This window comes from Amaranthus tricolor, chromosome 10 (assembly GCF_026212465.1).
Source record: "Amaranthus tricolor cultivar Red isolate AtriRed21 chromosome 10, ASM2621246v1, whole genome shotgun sequence".
Lineage (NCBI taxonomy): Eukaryota > Viridiplantae > Streptophyta > Magnoliopsida > Caryophyllales > Amaranthaceae > Amaranthus > Amaranthus tricolor.
In genome coordinates this window covers 10,201,715-10,226,179 of record NC_080056.1, presented here as the reverse complement: position 1 = coordinate 10,226,179, position 24,465 = coordinate 10,201,715, and the positions used below count along the sequence as shown (strand labels likewise).

At 34.1% G+C, this 24,465-nt stretch overlaps 1 protein-coding gene across 2 annotated transcripts; it reads right to left on the bottom strand.

The window, feature by feature from the left end:
- Positions 1-875: 875 nt before the first annotated feature.
- On the bottom strand, positions 876-15,948 carry LOC130825418 (uncharacterized). Of its 2 annotated transcripts, XM_057690635.1 has the most exons (10): positions 15,571-15,948; positions 14,639-14,715; positions 10,754-10,949; positions 9,358-9,571; positions 8,551-8,717; positions 5,760-5,884; positions 3,273-3,333; positions 2,238-2,286; positions 1,406-1,526; positions 876-1,144 (listed from the first exon to the last, which is right to left on the bottom strand). In XM_057690635.1, exons 3-9 carry the CDS (start codon positions 10,934-10,936, stop codon positions 1,450-1,452), a joined length of 876 nt encoding a protein of 291 aa, XP_057546618.1. In that variant the 5' UTR covers positions 10,937-10,949; positions 14,639-14,715; positions 15,571-15,948; the 3' UTR covers positions 876-1,144; positions 1,406-1,449. The 2 variants fall into 2 exon arrangements, with proteins under 2 accessions (XP_057546618.1, XP_057546617.1); XM_057690634.1 differs by having other exon boundaries at positions 876-1,526.
- Between the last annotated feature and the right edge of the window lie 8,517 nt (positions 15,949-24,465).

Here is a 24,465-nt window from a genome sequence, read left to right as displayed (position 1 = left end):
TTAATTTAAATGTCACTTTTAAATTTCTTAATGACAGTGAATTTAGTGACATTTATTGAACCCTTTAGCATCATAATAAAAAAATCATACTAAAGTTTTTCGCGACATAGGTTCTAGTGATATCTCTCATAAATGTCACTATAGACTAAAGTAACAATTACATATGTCACTAAACGCCAAATAAAATATCCCTAAATCACTTAATAGTAAAACATTAAAAATCAATATTTATTACACTAAAAATACATGAGTGATATTTTTTAAATGCTACTAAATCTTATATAAAAAACGTTAATTTTATTGTAGAAAAATTTATTTTAGTTTTAGCAACTTTGCTTTGAGCCACATCATGTTTTCTTTGCTACGCCATCAACCAAAATCATTTAAGTCTCATCTTTCAAAACTTCAATTCGATTACTTCAACTGGTTTAGGTATAATATTTTGATTTATTTTAAGTTTTAATTGAAATTGAAATATTTAGGGGAGCACATGTATAACACATGCCTCATTAACCAGTATAATAAAATATAATTTGTTATAAGACTAAGATTGTTAGGATTAAAATTCAACCTAGAATCAATAATAGGATAAGATTAAAATCGGTAGAATCCACTCATAAGATCGTGTGATTCTAAAAATTTGCAATAATACACTTTGGAAAACTGATTATCAACAATACCTGTACTTTATTAAGTTTGAGGTGTAAATAAAACGTGTTTGACTTCATCTATTAAAATTAAAAAATAATATTTTTAATAATCATTTTTAACTATAAATCAAAATATAGTTGAGCATCGACATATATATTAGCAGCAAAGCGGAATATGTATGGGGATGAATGTGGTCAGTGGAAAACGTGCAAAACAGTATTAAATGATCTTAGTTGCATAGAGGATGATATATATTCATATGCTCAAAACAGAATACATCCATGGATCGATACAATTGAAGAATGTCCCAAAGCCAGAAGTGAAGCTTTAGGCACTGTTACACACTGGGAAGTGGGAACTGATAGTATTTCACTATTTTACCTTGATCAATCCAAAAACTGACCCGCGCGAAATTTAAAAAAAAAATTCAATAAATTAATCAAAGTATATATAAATCATCTCCTTTATGGGTATGAGTTGCCGCTGTCCTTCCCTGCCCAGATCATGTCCATAGTTTAGCTATAAGCGGAATACACTGGGTAGGATAATGATGATGATACATAAAACATAAAACCAACTTGATAATTTCAACTGCCTAGCTAAAGCTGGAGGCATCAATGAAAATTGATCGAGTTCAAAGAACAACTGCTTCACATTTACTAGACTCTACTATAACCAGAAAAATGACAAAAAAAAAATATTTCTTTTTTTAATGGTTTTTATTTACGGAACAATATCATTAGAGAAAACCTACATTATCATCTGGCTAGCACCAAAAACTTAATATCAATCTCATCGTCATGGTTTCCTTGCAATGGAGGCTGGATTCTCTAGTGAGGTGAACATAAAGTTTCCAGAGAACATGGCTTCTTTATCTGCAATGTGTAACCACAAATTGTCAAAGACACTGCTACCATAAGAAGCAACATGCCAGAAATACTTCAAAATCAACGAGTATAAAAATGGTGCTTTAGACATTAACACTCTCGGGCCTCATAACAGTTCATTAATAAGAGAAGATAATCTGAAATGGGGCCACAGCACGTCAACACCCTCAAAAATGAGTTAGAAGATGTAAATATAGAGCAAGAACAGAAGCATCAACTGGCACACATCTAAATGACCACTGGGGAGACACAAAAAAAACCGTCAAAATACAATACCAAGTAACAACAGCAAAGGATGGGTTAAGAACAAGGTTCCATTTACGACCTTGGTCACAAAGCAATGCTACTTCGATACAAACTAAAAGGCACAGAAAAGCAAGGCAGAGTACAAAGAGGAGCAAGTAATGATTACTTATTAACAGCATTTTGCAGATTGTGACTTTGAGCACTTCCTACCACACAGAAAATATCAAGTTCTCTAACTCATGGAGAATAATACAAATAGAATTTTAGCACAATGATTGACCGATTTCCCTACAGTCCTAGATTCATTAGCTTCCCATTAAGCAGGAGCTTAAGTTTAGGTTCAACTATTGATGAAAACTAACAATATTCTAAACATATTGGTTGAATACCACAAAACAACAGCGTTATGGTGAAAGAATCCAAATATTTAGAGCAGTGATACGAGCCACTTACCAGTCAAGGAGAGACAATTTATTTCACGGGAAACATATCGAGCCATAGTCTGTGACAGTAAAAAAAACCCCATAAAAATTAGCAATAACGATAAGAAACGAAATTGAAAATGTCAAGACTTTGACTCTTGTCCTTTACAAAATTATTCAATTTCCCTAAAAGAGCACAAGTTCACTTGTCAACTTCCTAATGGCGACCCTTCAAAAAGGCCTCGTGGATATATAACACTATTCAAGGGGATTCTGTTTCTAACAGGAAACAACACAGCAAAAAGTGGATATGAATTATGGAGCAATGACAATCTGAGAAAAGAGGCACTGCCAGAGGGAATTTGAGGGGTGAAAACGAGCAGCAGGTGCAAGCATAACATCAGTAACAGCATCAGTAAAATATAAATCGTAGAATTATTCAGAGTTTTAAGGTATGAATTACTACAAATTTATATTGCAATTATTTGACATAATTATAATTACTAACGTCAAAGTATATCTTAAATAAAATTTTCTTAATACTAATACTAATTAGTTACTGGTTTTAGTCTCGATATTTTTACCACAAATAGTATACATAAATACATGTTTTCTCAAGTCGAAAACTGACTTAAATAAATTTTCTTACAGCTAAGTTTGTATTTGAGTTATCATTTCTAGACTATAGCATTTATTTACTAGATTATATTTAGTATATTCTTATGTTTTTTTATACTTATCACAGATTTTGACATGCTTATTGGCTGTTATATTTCAACTGTCATGTAAGCAATGGTCCACCTATGAGGGACTCTTAGAATGTAACATGTGGAATTTCACATCTTTATTACTAAATATGATATGATATAGACAAATTTTGTGAGCTTGTTGCATTATATTTCAGTTGCCACGTAAGCAATGGTCCACCAATAATATTGTTCCATGAGATCTAACATTTGGAATTTTACATCTTTATTAGTATGTATGATTAGACATCTAGAGTAATCGTACTCTGAATCACATGGCAATAAGAAAATTAGAGTAAATTTCAATGATGCAAACACACCTGAACAAGATGCTTAGCAGCATCACTTGGTTCTGATTCACCATCCTCAGAAAACACATTCCTGCATCATGAAATAGCCAGAATTTATACAGAAAATCATAATGTTTTAGAACTACCAAATGTTGCTGTGTCAAAAAATAAATGTCTAGGAATAAGAGCATTATTATAGATAACCTCACGAGGTTACCATTTCGCCTTACCCGATTTTTTTGATTAAAACTTCAGCAAATAGTTGTTGCTTAGATAAAAAGAAGACAACAAACTAGTACGTGGACAAGTGAAAACTCGTTGGTAAAAGTTGGTACAACAGATATTTACTTACTTTCTTCAATGAATATAATTTATACTCTATGTTGGATATGTGGCTTTAATTTAAATAGTTCATTAATTTCCTTAAAGCCTTTGCTCCTACAGTCTTGCGCAACTAAACAAAAATGATTGGGAGACAAAGGTGCATAGGGTTAAATATAACCTCCCAAATCACCTATGTAAATGTTCTAGTCAGCATAGCCAAATACTTGAAATAAAAATATAATTGAATAAGAATATCTAGAAACATTTAATCAGAAGTCAACAAACAATTTAGACTACTAGTACTGAATTGTGTTTAAAAGGAGAGAAAAGATGAGGTCAAGAGTTGTAAGACTCCATGACACAAATGTTTTTAATTGAGAGAGATTTATATAAAAGAACCGAGTCGAGCAATCTAGATAAGAAAGGATCAAAGTATTTGCTGAATAGAAGCAATGTTTATGCATAATCAAATATAATAAAGTCACTTCTTGAGAAGTACTTTCTAGTTTCTCAAATATCACCTCAGGTCTCAAGAAGTTTGATATTTGTCCCCTCACAAGTATCAAGCTTTTAAGCTAAAGGTTGAGAAATGAGAGCTCTACACTAGGCTCCTGATAGATCTTCAAGATTAATTCTCCAATCTACAACAATAGACTTGGCCGTCTAGCAAAAGTACAAAGTTTCCTAAAGCCTCTAGACCACCTTAGATTAGTATATTAGAAGTCAATGAAATACACAACACTCAAATGCCATGAACAACTCCAAGGACCAAGTGCCAACTGCTTCATCTTAGGGTATGAATATCCACACTCAAACCACAATCTTCAAACTTTGTCATATCAGATTTTCACTAACTTTTATTCACTTTTCAATATTTAGACTCATACAAGACTCTTCCTAGTTTTACACTTTATCCCATGATTCACTTCATACTCTAAAAACATTTTTTAAAAAACAGTATTTTTTTATGTAAATGTTAGTGTGATAACATGATTGGCCTTTGCTTTGTAAAAAGGGCTCACATGAGTCTTAAAGAGAGTATTAAATATCAAAAACTCCAATTAAGACCCTTTTTATAATGGTACATTTTATTGATTAGTCTAAACTTAAGACTTCTCCACAAGACTATCTTTAAGACTAGGAATATTCATACCCTAATTATTGGGCTCAAAAGTGGATCCTTCAAATGCCTTGCCATTTATCATGAGCCTTGAGAATCCCAAATTTGGAAGAACAATCACATAAAACTTGGTCAAAAGCCAACAGGCCAAGCAACGCTCCACACTTATCTTTCATGTCTGCAACCAACTGGTATAAAAAGCACCAAATCATGAACTCTAGGAGTGGTAAAGGTAACTATTACGCCTGGGGCTTAGCCCTAATTAAGAAGAGTGCAAGTTTCCCCTCCAAATAAGGGACCTTGATCTTCATATTTACGACCATAAGAGACGTAAATCAATCCCATCAAAACTGTACTCCAATTCTTGAAGCCTAAAGATTATAACCCTCACTACCCATAAATTTTTTGGGCCAATCTGTTTAGTTTAACCATGCAAGAATCCGACAAAGCAACACATATTGGGAACCATGAACAACCCAGAGTCTGCATAGACATATTCCTCACCCAAATACAAATAGCTGTAAAATCATTTAAAGCAACAAAGTCAAAGAGCAACTTTGATAAGGACGAGATGAATCAAACAAGAAACTACAACTTGTAGAATGATCATGAAAGTCAACATTGAAGTAAGCAAATCAATGCCAAAAATAGCTAAATCAAAGCACCACAACTCATCTAGTTCATTTGTCTCCATACTCTCTCTACATATCTCCTATAGTCTTTCCAGCCTACCTACTCTTTATCGACCAAGATAAAAATTTCTTCAAGTTTAAATCCCTTTTCCAACCTTCATTTGTATGAGTGTCATAATGATAATTTCCAAAGGACCAAAAGTGATACTTTTCCTTTATAAGTGTTGCCTCGAGCACAAACATTTTGATCATAGTTTTGAGCAGCCAAAAGAATACTATATAATCAATGACACAAGTTTTTGAAAGGTGATGAAGAAATCATGGCGAGCTTATTTCATGCACAACAAATTAGTTGAAGAAAGTTAGAAACTGGATGAACATAAACATAATTGAAAACACTAACAGAAACACTATAAACATTACTCCTAATTTAGGCAATACCTCCATAGGACATTGGAAAGAGCATCTTTTCCAGCTTCTGGCAGTAAGGCTGCATCATATGCAACTAGGTTTCCATAGAATATTTTCTCCAAATCTTTCATCCACTTGGTCAATAACAAATTAACCTGAGAATTTGGTAGCACAAAAATAAGGAAGAATTGAAAATCCAGTAATAACTGATACCTTAACTCAAAATTGGAATCAACTGGAAATAAGAACCCAAGAATTCAAGACAAAAAGAAATAGAAGAATAATTGCTTTAATAACTAAAAAAGACAAACAACAACAAAAGGTCAAAAGTCAATCAATGAAATCACATATTGGCATCATTTGCCGAAATCCTAAGCAAAGAGAACAAAGAAAATTATCTTTATTGTGGATGAGAAGCTACAGGCATCGAGCAGTAGATAAAAATTGGAAGAGTTCATATTAAGACAGTCATATGGGTATTTAAAAGAAAAGAATTACCAACTAGGTTACACTAATATACTTTCCGAACAAAAAAGCAAGAGAAAGAAAACTAAAAGCCAAATAAAGTTCACTACTACAAATTTATAAAGAATTAAGAGTTTTCCATCAAGGTTTATGTATTAACTATTGCTCACTAAAAACTTTGTTTACATGAGGTGGAATGTAATGAACAGGTAATTTCCATGGTGGTGAGAGGTTGTTTGAAGGGGTTACGAATTGGTTAGACAAAAGAGCATTGCATAGAATAAGGGTATTGCAATCGTAAAGCAAAAATAGTGGTGGATGTTGTATTACACAAAAGATGATGGATGAGCTTTATGTGTAGCGCAAGTATTATTTCATTATAAAACTCAACATGCCTAATCACTCCAACATCCCTTACTCCTTAGCTTACCTAGTACTTCACTTAGTCTAACCATAAAGATTCCCTCCTAATAATCTTAGTCTAACCATAAAGATTCCCTCCTAATAAACTAGAAGAAATAACAAACATTACTTGAGCACTAATTGTAACATAACAAAAAGTATATTATCTAGAAGCTTATTTTGTTGCTTAGACAATAATGCCCTTTGCCCTTTGATATACTTGAATTTACAGCCTCTTATGCATGATAAGGAGATGTAGGCATCTAGGATAAGGCTTAACAAACATTAACAATTATCAGTTTTATAATCTCAGAATCGACATTGATTCAGGGTTTAAGGTTGAGATATATACACATTACAAAGCCTCAATGCCACTTAAGTGGCTCCCACCAATGTTTCTCGGATTAAGGAATGATCCAACCCCGAGGATGTATTTCGTCAATTTTCAAATCTAAGGTTAGATCGAAAAGAAATTGGTTTTGAATTTTTGTGGCACTGGATTGATTCATTTCGTATCAAGGTACAGTTTGGGTTGATTACTAAAAGTAAAACAAAAAGATTGAAAAATAAGTGAAAAAATGAAAAATAAGAAGGAATAAGAATAGAAAAAAGAAAAGGCAAACAGAAAAAGAAAAGAGCATGAGACTAATATTTGTTGAATATAGCCAATTAGGTAATTAAAATTGGTCTTCTCAAAAAAACCTTAGAAGAGAGGATGGATGTGCATTCTTATACACTTTTGAACCCTTCAGTTCTTTTTCCACTTTTTGGCCTTCTGTTGTTCATCCTTTTTTGCAAACTATGGAGCATCAATGGTAGAAATCCGTAATAGACTAATTCTGCCATTGTTGTGAAGATTAGAAGAATACAAAAATGTAAATAAGACCAAAATAGAATTGTAGAGTTTATTGATGCAATAGCTTGAAACAAGATGCGTAAGCTTTCTAGAGGCTTCCAACGTCCCTAAGACACAAGTATAAAACCCATAAAATCTGAATATAATATATCTGATATCTTTCTCTACTCCCACATTCTTTATTTATACTAATTTTTCTAACTAATACTCATATTAAAATACCTACAATAACATGATACCCAATTTATCACAAAATTACCTATGATTGCCAATTCTTTCAATATTTTCGATCGCATAACCACTTTTTCTTTAACTCTTCGATTTATTCAATGGTGCATTCGGGGTTTCAGGATCGAATAATCTATGGATCATGATCCAGGTAGCCATTGACATACCCAGATCACTAAACAATAGGCAACCCATCGATCCTAGTAACATTGGCTCCTACCAAGGTGGAGAGAAGGGTCGAATCTATGAAACATTTTATGCTCATCCTTGTAATAACAACGCAATAGTTTTCAAGTGACTTTTGATTGCAAAGACCTTAAGTTGGCGCTTAAATACAATTTAAAGCTAAAAGTATAACATCATCTACTTTAGTCTGCAAAAAAAAAATTTGATTTTTAAGAAACAAAATGAGATAATATTGCATTTATGCAATGAAATTCAAACTGCCAATTGAACTAGTTCCCATGCAATTAATGAATTCAACTAAGCTTTTTAAATCTCTACTCATGGACTAGAAATTACTCCCATTCACAAATGAAACATCAAATTGTAACTTTGTGCAACTCACTCTATTAGAGGTTACTGAATAACAAAAGCTAAAAGAATGAATAGTCAGCTAGTATGTTATCTAACTTGCAAACTGAAGCTAGGGATGTTCAAATATCGATGAATTTTATTACTTTTATGTGAAGAATAAATTAAATTGTGACAATCTCCATCGGCTACACTCTTAGTAAAAATTGCATTATTATTGCAAAATTATTTTGAAAAAAAGGTCATAGTGACGGACACTAAAACTATAAACATAAAGAATCATACAAAGATCATACACATCTAAAATTAACTTTTGAGATATCAGATGACACTAACCCCAGCCTTGGATACTCTCATTTCCAAGTTATGATTGTAAATCTCATACACAAACTGTCCAAATTCAACACCTTCTTGTCCTTCCTCTTTGAGTCGTCGCAAGCACATCCACATATGAAGCACAAGGAGGGAGAAAGTAGTTTTAAAAGTTTTTTCCAAGTGGAAAGCTGCAAGAAAGCAAAAATTAACGTTTCATAAGGACTAATATTTGACCAATTAAAAACAAAATCTGAGAAGAGATAAGATCATAAGAGAGTTGAAAATGAGGCAAGAGAGGGCCGGATGATCACTATAAAGAAAAACTCTTCCCAATTAAGTCATATTGCTCCGCATCAAGCAAAATAATAAAATGCATCACTCAAGTTAGATAAAGGAATGAAGCATGGTTCTTGACATCCAATAAGGAGTACCAATTGAAGCATATAATTAAAGGAATTTAGGAAAAGGAAGCCTCGATTCTGTAGATTTGCAAGATGCAAAATGAAAGGAAAATCAATATTCAACAGTAAACTTATTTAAGCATACATAAAAAAAGATATTAATAAATGATTAAATTCAATTCCATGGAATAGAAGTTAGTTTACAGTAATGGTGAATATTTTGTAGATTTTATATAAGAAAAATAATACATAAATGTAATATTCATTAATAATAAAGCATAAAGATTCCAAGCCAAGCACCTTATTAGAAATGTAACAAGTTGATAAGACTTTAAACAGAATAATATCAAGCTCCATACAACCACAAGCCATTCTTTTTTTACATATCTTTCAGTTAAGAATAATCAAAAAAGCTATTTAAACTTACTGTTGTAGATAGCTGGTTTATCAACTTGTGTGACTATGCGTTTGTAAACCACAGTTGCCCTTCGAATGGACTTGCTTTCATGACTATAAAAGAGCATCAACTTTAGGAAGAAACGTCGAAAGCCCTCGTAGTTTGGTTCTTCAATTCTTAAAGGTGAATCCTTAGCCAATGCCAATGAACAAGGCTTTGACCAGAACAATTTGTCCAACTTAACCTACAGAATTCAAGCAGCAAATATGACTAAATCAGAAAAGTCAACCCCACGTAGCCTTCCATATATGTAAGGCAGTACAACATAAACAATTTAAGGTATCATCCATTTGTAAAGAAGCTATAACATATAAACAAAAAGGGACACTTAAATATAAAGGCCCCTTAGTTTATCATATTAAAAGATAAGAGTGGTTCTTCAACAAATATTGCACTCAAAGATAGCCTATATAACACACAATAATTGTAAAACTAATAACTTTTTAACAAGAAAACCAACAATAAAGCATTAACTCAACCTACAGAAAACCACCACTAAATGCATAATGATCCTGAATGAGCAAGAATATATAATCTAGCGTGCTCTGAAATCAATAAGTAGGTTGGTTGATGCATCACTAATACCTTCACAAAAGATTGCTTATGTGCCTAACCATAGGTTATGTAATATAAAGTAACCAATAGTCAGATACCCCTTGAATCAACATAACTATACCAAAACTCACCTACATGCATGAAAACCAAGAATAATGCCAAAATGAGAGATTATTTTTCCAACAATCTATCCTCACATAATGAAGTTCTCTTCTATACTCTAAATACCTAATTGTTGTACGCATTAATTAGCCATGTTCCATATTTATTTGGTTTTGTAAGGCTGTGTAAGGTGCACGGTGCACCCGATCATAAGGATAAGAGCATACATATTAGCTACCTCAAAATCAAAGCATCGTATGATACGAATTCATACACTCATGACACACTATGTCCCCAAAACTCAAGTTCTCACCCTAAACTATTTATTAATAACTAGAAAAACAAATGAAAGAGACAACCAACAATTTATACAAAAAGTAACATTAAGCGAAAAATTACCACTGGCAAAAATTCACTTCAAGCCAAAAATCACAATACACTAATACTATCTCCTAAAGCAATGACTATGGTATATAACATGAACTCGAAATGCTATGTCCTAATGCTAGTCTAAGTGACGACTTCATCCAGAATAGAATATATATATTGTAACATCGCTTGAAATTTCTTGAGCTTATATATAGTATATATTGTAATATTAGTTTATAATATTATATCAACACACAACAAATTCATTCATATTGCTCAACAAATAATTACAGAGTCGCTTCACGTTTGTTGAACTTATATAAGCATAAAAATCTCTCACCGTGGCAATACTACTGCTATCAAAACTCTTATCAACATAATCAAAGGATGAAGAAGCCGTTGAAAAGGCAGCAACTTTGGCACAATTTTGATGTAACAAAACATTTTCACCATTAATAAAACCTAAAATCTTTGTCTGTAATCCAGCTGCAGTCACCATTGATCTGCTCCATCTTGACAACATTTTACTTTTTGACCTGCAATTATTTTTGAGAAAAAAGAGAGTTTGAAATTCAAAGAAAGTAATCATGCATTTGGAGGGCATTGACAAAGTCCAAGAAAGCAAATTTACTAAAGCAACAAAATTATCAAGTCCTGATACTTTACCCATTTATCAAAGAAAACAATTCTCCCATCGAACAAATTCCAAGTAGAATAATTCAAATTACTTATCAGAGGTGGATCTAGGGTTCAAGCTCCTTGAGGGCACCAACATATAGAAGAAATTTTGAGATAATTTTTCCGAAATGTCAGCAAAAATTCATGTGTAAAATGATTATTGATTATTGTTGGCTACTCATGCTTATAAGAAATAAAATTAGATTTATTATTCAAAGTTATATAGAATAATTTATCATTTTTCTGTCATTTAATCTTATAAGACTGCACTCAATTCCAAAAAAATTGGATTCTAATATGCTTTATAATAACATGATGGTAAGAATAGATTCCTAATTTCCTACAATTAATAATAACAGAAGTTATTATCAGTTTATAATATGTGGTTTACTGAGAATTGATAATGGCATACAAATAATTGAACTGAAGTTTCAAATCAAGAAACCCTAATTTCTGGATCACAAAATTATACCTAAAATTGAAGTCAATAAAAGAAGGTGGTGCCTAGGGGTATGCAAAATTAGATCGAACCAGCGGTCCGGATCGAAACCGGTTGAAACCGGACCAGCTGCATTCGGTCTGGGTTTCAGGTCTTACTTATTTTTCATTCCGGGTTTCCGATCCGGTCTGGTCTAAGCCCGGAAAAATCCGAGTTAGACTGGATTAGACCAGATATATAGAAAAGTAATATTGAAGAGAAATAATATTTATGATCTTTATGTATATACTTATCTAAAGGGCTTAATATTTCTTATTTCTAACACGAAATAATTTTTCAACTCAAATATTTTTTAATTTTACAATAATTAATTTGCTAAATTATTTTTGAATCTTCCTGTTTTAGTTTATTTTTGGTATCATAAATTGCTTTCAGTGTAACCGGTCTAAACTCGGACCGGACCGGGTTAGACTTGGACCGGAGCGGATGGAACCGGTACGGTCTCCGATCTTACCATATATAAAAATCTGGTCTTTTGGTCCAACAAGTTCTAGCCGGTTTGAACCGATGCATACCCCTACTAGTGGTGCCGACGTGCTGTGGTGGTTCTAGTTCAAGACTGGACGTTGTTGGAGGACTGGAGGTTCCTCTGAGGCTTGACTCTTGAGCGTACGACAGAAGCAAACAGGGATTGGAGGCAGCAAGCAGAGGAAGGCACAACACAGACTCGACTGCTTGAGCCTCGAGAGTCTAGCCAATTCACGGTTAATGTTGTGGCGATGAGCTGTGAGCCAGTGAATGTATCGTGTGGTTTCTAGCAAATCAAAAGTAGAGACTACGTGGGGATTGAGATTGAAATTTGGAAATGGGATTGTGGGAATATGGAACACAACTTCTAAATGTTAAAAAAGCAAATCAATCCATAATTCACCCTTTCCAAATTCAAAGTTATGAAACCATCAAATTCCAGAAATCAAAACCAAATCATATTTCAATCTACCAAGAGTTAAGGGCTCAACATAATATATCTTCAATTTAATTTAAACAAACCAAAGCAAATTAACGACAAATAAGATATCGTCCAATAAAACAGAAATAAGGTAAATAATTTGAGATTATATCACTAAAAAGTAACTAAAAGAAAGAAAAAGACATAAATTTTGAAGTAAACATAACTGCAAAATTGATTACCAGAGAAAAGGGGTAAATCAAGAAGCAATTTGCAAAAACCTCGTCAAGTGATCACTACGACTGCAGTAACACCCCTCAATTTTCGACCTCTATAGGGAACCAAAACCGCAAGGGGACGGAAGAAATTCGGGTGTTACCTTAAAAATATAAATATAAAATAAATAATAAAAATAAAAAGAGAAAGTTGGATGGTTTAATTAAAGGAGTAGGAAATCCCCCAAACTAGGTTGTGCGTAAAATTCGACAACATCTGCCCTAAAGTTGGGCATGCTAAGCATCGGCCTTGTAACAAAATATCACGACGGAATGATCATCGCCTAATCCTTGGTCGACATGCTAAGCATGGATCATGGTTCCATTGAAATCGCTTGAGTTCGAAGAAAGAAAGAGAATGATAAACTATTTAAATCATACAAACAAGAGATAAACAACGCAGCGGAAATAACTTACACAAAGGAGGACATGTACCTCAAACTCAAAACATAAAGAACTTAATCAAAAAGAAACTACATGTAGACAATAAGATTATTGTACACTTCAAGATTCTCACTCATTTACCCCCATATGCAATGCAAAGAAGCTTCATCACATGTAATGTCTATCTATGATATTGCCCCTGCTCAATGTAAGATCATAGACCAACGTGTCATAGTAGGGTCATCAAACACAAGCAATCAACAATGAAAACAAACAGTACACGTCAGTAATCAACGAATTTATGGTAGTTAGAACCACAAAATAAGTGAATAGAACAATAATATTAAACGACAATAAGGATTTTTCTCCTATACCTAACACTTCCTATTTACTCCACGATTTGCTTTCAGGATTTCTAATCCCTAGAAGAATATTCAAGAGTAGTGGATATTTTCTCTACTTCATGGCATAGTGACAAGGCCAAGGGCGTTATCGGCCCTATGCAATGCAAAGAAGCTTCATCACATGTAATGTCTATCTATGATATTGCCCCTGCTCAATGTAAGATCATAGACCAACGTGTCATAGTAGGGTCATCAAACACAAGCAATCAACAATGAAAACAAACAGTACACGTCAGTAATCAATGAATTTATGGTAGTTAGAACCACAAAACAAGTGAATAGAACAATAATATTAAACGACAATAAGGATTTTTCTCCTATACCTAACACTTCCTATTTACTCCACGATTTGCTTTCAGGATTTCTAATCCCTCGAAGAATATTCAAGAGTAGTGGATATTTTCTCTACTTCATGGCATAGTGACAAGGCCAAGGGCGTTATCGGCCATCCGACGCCCATGGCAAAGTATGAGCTCATACCCCCTTCAGTTGACCCTTTTGGATCCTAACTTTGGGAAAATAAAACACACTAGGGTACCAATCCAGTGAGGAGGCCACCATATTGCGCTTTGCAAAGCCCGCATGTTAACACCTCAGTTAAGGGGCGATATCGGCCATCCGGCGCCCAATGACAAAAGTATGCTCATACCTCCAGTGATCCCGTCGGATCTCACCTAGGGGACTACTAAATCAACCGGACGTAATCCAGTCGAGTCACGCCAACTCAGCATAATCTAATGCTTTATCAAATGGGAATAACTCCCGCTTTCTACTATTAATGAGTGCCCTGGGAAAGCAAAACGCCAAAATCCACTGAACAACTCAAACAAAATTTGAAATTCACCTATAAAGGAGTCATTCTAACTCCAAGTAAGATATAATCTAATTCTTAAGTAAATAATGGGATGGTCCCCGCCTTCTACTAGTACTCCTATTCTCTAAACTATTCTAAGCTCAAGGATTTCATAGTTGATAATTCTTCATATAAAGTTTACTCACTAGCATCTCATAGTTTCGATACAATACATATTAAGACAATAAACAATAATGTATTAAGGAAAATTGCATAAACGGGTTAGTTACTGCGTGTACGTACCTGTAAGCGTCACTGCACGATCAAAGTCAAAAAAATCACCCAACTAAAGTTCTATCTTCCTCTTATGAAATGGGCACCTGTAAATTAGGAGTAGAACTAATAAGTCCACTTATTCACTTTGTCATGCCAACTAAATACCAAAGAAATCACTATTATACGATCAAGGTAAGTTTCCAATTACTCTAGCACGCGCACATCTCATTCAACACAAATCATACTCATTAATTCAACAACAATATAGGTCTTTCCATCAATTTAAGAATAAACTATTATGTGAAGCGTTCCCTTTTCAGAAACTCAAGTTGAGTTACATCGGTTCACATTACCTTTAAAATAACAAGTTACACCTAAGTCTTTGCGATGTTAATATAATACTAACATAGCGATAATGACAAGTTTTTAAAGTTATTGAATCGCGATATCAATCGCTACATTCTCCAAAGCAAGAAAATTACAATCAAAACATCACAACAGGTAGTTTTAGCAACCATCAACAATAAGTTGACATCATAATCATGACCTAACTAAAATTATGCATTTAAAACTTCAATAACAACCTAACAAGAGTACTTGTAATTAACAACAATTACCGACTATCACTCCCAATTAACAACCAAAACCACTTTTATAGTCAAATACAATCACAACCATTATCAACTATCACTATCACAACAATAATCAACAAAATTAAGCCTTAAAATAACTTGTAAAGTTATCTAATCAATCACCACACCACCAAAATAGCACACAACCATCTTTTTCATTTATACTTCAAACCCTAATTCATAATTATATTCAAATCATCAATCAAACTCTTACCCATAATAAGATTCAATGAAATTAACACAAAATCAACACCAAACTCATAAACTTTATAAAATTTTAATTAGAAGAACAAAAAAAATGAAAAAGGGGAAGAGGAGATGGCTCACAATGGTGAAACTAGAAAAAGGGGGTGAAAGGAAAATGGTTGATGTGGTGGAGATGAGTGTGACAGTGGAGGCTGAACAATCGATGTCACAGCCGCTGCTGGTGGTTGTTTCGCAGCTCAGCTGCCGTTGGTGGGTGAGAAGGAACGCAGCCTTATGCTGCTGCTGTGAGGGTGCAACGTAGCCTGCTGCTGGCTGCTCGTGGAGGGGGAGGCACGCCTGCTGCTGCGGTGGCTGCCGACTGTTCGTGGGGAGGGGGTTGCGTGGCTTGGTGGTGCGCAGGCAGTGAGGGAGAGAGAAAAAAAAAAAGGAGGGGAAGAGAAGAGGAGAGGAGATGTCGTGTGAGGTTTGCGATCTCGACTTAAAAACCCTAACTCATTTTTTATTAGGGTAATTTTCTAGTAAAGCCCAACTAAGAAAACTTATTTTTGTTGTGCCTATAAATTTTCATAAAATAATAATTTAAATTTGAATTCTTTATTTTAGAAATTATAATTTTTTTTATTATAAATATGTTAATATTTAAATTTGTATATGAAAGAAATTTATTAAAACTAATTAAAAATTAATTTAATATAATTATAAAATCGTTAAATATTATTAAAATAATGAATAATAATGTCGTAAAACGATGGGGTGTTACAGACTATTTGTCCCCGAAACTAGAGTAATAGAGATGCTCATCAAGGAAATTTGTTTTATTAATTACTCAAGAAGGTATTTTAACCCTTTTAAACATAACAACTTGACTCCAAGAATGTGATTTTATTGACACTATTAACAAAATGATATTCAATTTATCAAAATAGTCATACATATTTCATTTCAAGCATACATATTTCATTTCAAGTATTTATAATCATGCAAATATCACACAAATTAACTTGAACAACCAATCTAAAGCATGTAAATATCACAGAAATTGACTTGACCATCCAATCTAAAGCATGTAAATTTGTAATAAGTTGATATCATAGAGAAGAAAATGTGTGAAAACGTGCGAAATTATATTGCATTCTAACCCCCCTCCCCCCCCCCTAAAAACTTAGTTACGAACTCGTAACTCACTAATCTCAAGAAAAAGGTGTGGATGTTTCTCACCCATGAAATCCTTAGTTTCCCACGTTGTCTCCTGTGTGCGCTAGTTAGACCATAAAACTTTCACCATCTTATATCTTTTCTCCTTGTACCGCGCACCTTAGAATCTAAGATCTCGATGGGCTTCTCCTCATATGACAAGTTTTCATCAAGGTCTAAAAGTTCTAGATCTAGTACATGTCACTTATCAGGAATATATACATTTAATTTGCGAAATATGAAATACATCATGGACATTCGTTAACTTATTTGCAACACGAGTCTATAGACAAACTTCACTCTGACTTCATACGATTCTATAAACCTCGAGCTCAACTTATCGTTCTTACTAAGTCTTATAATTAGTTCCATCGGTGAAACCATCAATAGTACATATTATCCCACATCAAAACTCATATGGTCTTCTATTAAGTTCTGCATAAGAATTTCTTTGATCCTGGGCTGCCATAGGCTTTTTACGAATCATTTTCCCTTGTTCAATAATCTTTAATAGCATAATCGACCTAAAATGATGGACTCACTAAAATCATCCCAGCATACAGGGTTGCGATATCAATAACCATATAAAGCCTCTAAAAATTTCATTTGAGCATTGCTTACACCGCAATGTATGAAACTCATGAAACTTATTTCATTTTCTTTTTTTTTGTTTTTTGCATTATAATATTATAAAATAGTTTTCTCGAGTCATGTAAAGCCTAATAAATAATTATAAAGTTCAGTTCGATTTACTTTCCCATTAAGACAGAACCCTCGATCCAAAGTCTTCTAAACCTATTCATGAAACATTGTTACTTGCTTAATCATATACTTAAACATTAGTGATAAAAGTGTCAAATTTAATCAAGTCATCCAACACTCTAAGTTTCACCAAAAACAACGAATCTAATAATGTCATTAAACATTAAAATATAAAAATTTCTACCATTCATGTCATGATAGTAATCAAGGTTATTAAGATCAGGATTCTACCTAAGATCGTGGAGGGGGTAGGATCGAAATCGGTAGAATCAGATCGTAGGATCGTATGATCCTATAAATATGCATAATTGTGCTTTGAATTACTGATCATCAATTATATTTGTTCTCTTTTTAAGTTTTAAGGTATAAGTAAAAACTTATTTGACTTTATGCATTAAGTTTTGAAAAAAAACACTTTTAGTAATCATTTTTAAACTACAAATTAAGAACAACTTAAATTTTATAAAGGTATTAATATAATTATTTTAAATATATATTTATATGTAAGTGAAAACTGTATTATATGAAAATAATTTAGTATTTTACAATTAAAACTACTCATGTAGGATCGGATCGTTGGATCATAGAATCATGGAATCGTGTTATGATCCTACCACCTCTATTCTTGAGCTAAGTAGGATCGCACGATTCTACCGCATTAAGATCATACCTACGATCGGATCGATCGCTTATTTTAGGATCGTAAGATCGAATAATCGTAGATCAGAATCGAGATTCTGATAAATGATAGTAATTCTTGTAACTGACCTTGTGCTTTTTGACTTCTCTCACACCTTTACCCTGCAACATTGAATCAATTTTGATCCATCACACTTATATAACCTACCAAATTATTGAAAGTCAACTTAATGACTCATAATCGCCATGTTTGCCCAATATCATTGGTATACTCACTCAAATTACTTTAATTCTTTTATTTTAAATATATATATTTTTCTTATCATAAATAACGTCACATAACATTACTTGCTTTTCTCTTACAAAGTAATGTGGGATCTAAACTTCAAATCCTTTTTTCTCGAATACTAGTTGAGTTTCACTCTTTTCGTACTTTACCTCCTTCACTTTTGATGCAAAACCAGGGCTGATTAAGGCCTTGATTATGTAAGGATAAATGTTTAGCGGAAGCCTTTATTGATTACACACACAAAACTACAAAATGACAATGAAAAGATTCCTTGACACACAGGAACAGAGCCTTTATTGGTTTTCTGGTGATGTTGGTCAGTGGCTATTTCAACGCCCTTCTAACAATGATAAACGTGCAACGTCTTCCAGACTATGCACACACGGTTTTCCTTGCAGTGCCAATGATTGTTCCACAATCCTTGAACCCACAAAGAGCAAAGGATACTCCGTATACCTTTGATGAAGTCACCGTCAACTTCAAAAAGGAAATCAGAAACAAGTTTTCTGAAATACCTCTACTTGTATTGAATCAAATGAAATCAAATTGCTTGAACGTTTATTACATGGGCTGAGGCTCTCCTTATACAGAGCATTCAACTACCTTAACGGCTAAAACTAATGACACGCTTAATTAAAGAACACGTGCTGAATACAAGGCGCTTAAAAAACAGAAACAGAAGACAAAATACTTAAGTACATTATGATCTGGAAAATCTGTCAGACAACCTTTCTTTCACTCAGCCTCTAGGATGCCACGTGGTCTATCAGTGAGATCTTGGGACCTAGATGGTTTGGCCCATGTGCAAAGATGACATCCCAACCTTGATCAGGGTCTGGGTGATACGGGTCTACGCTCAGGGGACTCAGCAAGGTCTGCTGGTCGTCAAAAAATGCTTTGGTCTGGGATCTGCTGTCTGTTCCCATTTTCAAGTGTATGTTGTTGTTCCTTGTTGTAGTCTTGGCTTCCTTGTTCCCAACATAGTATCTTTAGGTCATGTTCAGTCTTTGCAAAGCATCTTTGACCTGGTTTTGCGCTTCATGTACAATTGGCGTAGATGACAACTTAGGAACACTCTCTTGTACTTGTGAGTTATTTGCAAGGTCTTGATCACTTGATGCATTTGCATCAATTCCTCCCTCTTGGGAAAGAATTGTCCTCAATTCTGATGCCTCAGAGTATGGTCTCCGGTCTCTTAAGTTGAGTATGACAAGGACTCCACATTGCTCTAGCAGATTTGTTTTGAAAGCATTATCCTCAATCTGATGCTCTTGTGTAGTTGAGGAATGCTTGGTAACCCCCTGCTGATGTATAGTAGTAGCTCTCCCAATGCTCCTTTGTATTTGCTTGTGGATGTTCATCTTTTTCTCGCATGTTGTTTAGCATTCCCATGTTTTATGTAATGCAATGAAAGAATAATTAGTGATACAGGCAATGTAATATTTATTCCATATACACATTCAACCCTTTTATATACAGTTCTAAAGTTTGGATCAGCCTGATGTTTCTCCTTAGTCATCTTGAATCCCAAAAGCTTGGCATGTAGTATAGCTAGTAAGCGTGCTTTCCTACTTAATGCAACTATCACCTTGTTAGATTTCCTATTTTCATTCTGAGCAACAAGGTTGAAATTTTGCATGAACTCAAACCTCTTAGTATGCTTGGCATTAAGTCTATTATGTTCCCAAATATTGCAAAAGTATTTATAGTCTGAACTGTTAGTGAACTGTTCGAAGAAGTTAACATTCCCAACATCTAAGTTGTTACTCCTCTGTCTAACCTTCTTGTTGAACAATAGAAAGGTTTGCTCTTCCCTTCTGTCTTCCTTAATTCTTGCCTTCTTGTTTATCAAATGTATAGGTGCCTTAGTGGTCTTAGGTGAAACAGCTCTGTGTGGAGGCAAAGACACTAATTCCTTCCTCTTCCCATTGTGCCTAAGGGTAAAGGTGTTAGTGTAACCATCATGTGTGGTTCTTCTGTCATACTGCCATGGTCTCCCTAGTAGTATATGGCATGCATCCATATCAAGCACATCACATAACACATCATCAGTGTAGGTGCCTAAGGTTAAACTCACTAAACATCGCTTGTTCACTGACCCACTTGCTTTATTATCTAGCCATTTTATTTTGTACGGATGAGGGTGAGGTTTGGTCTCTAAGTTCAGCTCACTCACTAGCTGCTTACTCACACAGTTTGACTCACTTCCTCCATCTATAATCAGGTCACACACTCTCCCCTGTACCCTGCACATGGACTGGAAGATGTTCTCTCTTTGATCTGAATTTTTTGATCCAGGTGTAGTGTGGAAGCTCCTTCTAATAGTCAAACTATACTGTTCTTCCTCAGGTAATACCCTCTCCAGGTCCTCTTCCTCTTCTTTCTCAGTATCTCCTTCAAAACTATGCCTTCTCCCATCCTCATCCTCTATGTATGTGCCATCTTCATCACTAAGGTTGGGTGGGTATATCTCTTCTTCCTGCCCATTCCTAGATACTAATATCTTCTTAGGTCTAGTGTCTTGCCTAATCTCATTCCATTCCCTCATGGTGAAGGCTCTAGCATTTGGGCAATCCTTCTTGTAGTGTCCCCTGCCATTACACTTAAAACATACTACATCTTTTGAAGGTGCTACTGTCTTCAAAGTGTTGGGCTTGGATAGGTTTGATTGTGCATCCCTCTCAGGTGCTGCTATGGTGCTTGTGTTCTTAGGGTTGTAAGTCGTAATGGTGCTATGGTAGGAACTAGCTGCTTTACCCATATGCTTCTCAATATCAATGGGCATCAAGCCTGCTGTGTGTATGGTGAGGTAAGGTGTGTTAATCAGTTTCCCTCTGATTTCTTCCCTTAGACCTGCCAAGAACTTGCCCACTCTCAATTCCTCATCATCATGGACATTACAAATCACAGTGAGCTTATCCCACTCTTGAATATACTCTTGCACAGTCCTATTTACTTGTTTCAATGTACCATACTGCACATACAATTGCTACCTATAGGTTAGGGGTACATACTTCCTCTTCATGTGTTTCTTGAGTTTATCCCAAGTGTGAATTCTATTCCTACCCTCCCTAAGTCTCATTCTCTGTATTCCCTTTAATCAGGTTGAAGCTACCTTCGTCATTTTCACTTTGGCAATCTTAAATTGTTGATCTGATGGTGTTCCTTTGAATTCAAGTATTGGTCCATCCTACTTTCCCAATCTAAATAACGTTCTGGGTCATGGTTAAGGCCATCAAAGTCAGGAATATTGATTTTCATGGTTCTATCTTCGTAGGGTCGAGGATTAGGGTTTTGCGGTCTATTAGTTTGATTATCTAATCCCAAGTGAATCATCAATCTACGCATACCATCCTCTAACATACCAAATCTTTCCTCATGGTCCATGGTCTCTAAGTCAACAGCTAATAACCAGCACAAGAATTTCCAACAACAATCAATTTTAACAAAAACAATAATCGCATAATCGCAATACCAGATATTAATTTTGTATACTGATGTGAAATGTATGATTAAATTGAAAGAAAAAAGTAAAATGATTAACAAAAATGAAATCAGAATAGGAGGAATCACTCTCTGATTATCGTAGAAAGAAATGTTGATTGATTCTGCAATTTATCACCTGATAATCGCCTTCAGATTCTTCCTTCTAAAATTTCCCAAAACAACTGACAAAGTTCTTCAAATACCCATTTTCTATACTACCTTTGTCCCTTTCATGAATTGGCTCTGATACCAATTTGATGCGTAACCGGGGCTGATTAAGGCCTTGGTTATGCAAGGATGAATGTTGCGCGGAAGCTTTAATGATTACTACAAATAATACTACGAAATGATCATGAAAAGAACACGAAATAACCACAAACAAAACCAAGAACTCCGTTCTTGATTTTCTGATGGTGTTCACCTGTGACCCTTCTCTATAATCGACACAAAACTGATATGTACAAAGCCTTCCAGACCTTGCACTCGAGGTTTCCTTAAAGTATCAAGGCTGCTCCACAACTCTTAACACTCCAAGGATCAAAGGATACTCCGTAGCCTTTGATGAAGTTGCCTCCAACTTCGAAGAAGAAAACAGAAAAACACTTTTTCTGAAATACCTCTATGTATTGAATTATCAAAATGAACGTGAATTCTGCCTTTATTACATGGGTGAGGCCCTCCTTATATAGAGTCCTCAACTACCTTAACGGCTATATTAGCACACGCCTCATTAAAAAGACACGTGCTATTACAAAACACTTAAAACAGAAACTGAAAACAAAAAACACTTAGAACAAATTCTATTCTGCAAATTAGTCGAGCAGCCCTCCTTCAGCTCAGCTTCTAGGACTCCACGTGGATTGTTAGAATGGTTTTAGGACGTTGATAGCAAGTTCCTAGTGTAGAGATTCCATTTCCACTTTAGTCCAGGTCCTGGATGTACTGGATAGGTCTCCACGTGTCGTGTAAGGTGGCCTGGTCGCTAGTTTGCTGCTGTGCTGTTCTGAAACCATGAGTTGTTCCCATTTCCATGCAGTTCCCATTTCCATGTGCGTGATGTTGTTCCTTGGTGCTTTTGCAAGGTCTTGATCACTTGATGCATTTGCATCAACTTTTAATTCGCCTATTAATCTTTGATTTCTTGAACTTCCCTATTGCCCTTATTTTAAAATATATGAACTTGGCAATTTTGTCATATTTCTTCTTTCTTCTTCTTTAATCACCTTAATCGAACCAACAATCTTTCTATTTAATTTTGAATCATTACATTGTCCACATTGTCATATATACTTTAATTTTACTCTATAAATAAGATAAAAAATCTTGTTAATACGTAATAATAAGATATCTAGCCTATTGATTTTACATTAACTAATAAAACACCTTAGATCATTCTTATTTTTAGAAAACTCTTTATTACTAACAACCTCTTTTAAGTTGATCTATGGAAGGGTATTGTTCTTCACCATTAACTCTCAATAATTGTATACACCCTACTATGGTTGTTATTTATCTAAATATTTAGGTGTTTTAGATATAAGCACTTCCCCCAAACTAAGAATATTAGCACTAATTTCTTTAGAAGGCAACATTCCCAACAATGACTCGTAAAATGTCAATGAACTCTGAAACTATCACATTCACAATTCACAATTCATTATCCGAGACTCTATACCTCAAACATGACATATATAATGTGAAAACCTCTATCTCAACTATCTGTTCACCCTTTAAGAACAACAACACCCTTACATTAAATTTCCAAATAACCTTTAAATACATTTGAGTTACACGAGACTTATCCTTTTATTTTACACTCTATCATACTTCAAATGGCCTGACCATAAGTAATAAGAAAGGAAACATATATGTCATCAAACTCAAAGCCTTAACCAAAAATAACGATACACTAATACTATCTCCTAAAGCAATGACTATGGTATATAACATGAACCCGAAATGATATGTCCTAATGCTAGTCTAAGTGACGACTTCATCCAGAATAGAATATATATGTTGAAACATCGCTTGAAATTTCTTGCATTGGTTACATTTAATTAATCCTAGTTATCAAAACCTTCTTTTATTTACTACATCCCATTTTGAAAATTTCCTTAGACTTCATTTTGATGTTTACTCAACTCTAGAATTCATGTCTTTGTTTTTTACTCCTTGCCAAAACATATTGCTATTTATTTATTTATTTATTTTTATTTTGGTATATCAAAAAACTCGATAAGATGTAATTCACAATCTTGAGTCAAAATTTCTTGCTCCAAACCAGTCCTTAAGCCTTTAGCATACAAGAGCCATTAGGGTAGTTATTTGTTAACAATTTACTTGGATATAAACTTATCTTGCTTGTCACAAGTAATCTTCATGTCTTCCCACAACTAGGAGAACTTGCTAATAAAGTTTCCTCCCTTGATACTAAAAAAAATCAAGTCTTTTAGGGTAAAGATTCCAATATTGTAACTAAAGACTGCTTCAATATTTCATTAGAAGCAAATATTATTTGGAAAACCACTATCACTTAACAAACGCTATATATAATTCTTCGATAGGAACGAACATATAATTGATGTCAAAGAATTTATGTAATCTCTTAATTAAATGCTAAAGTAGAGGTAATTAATTGATCTAGT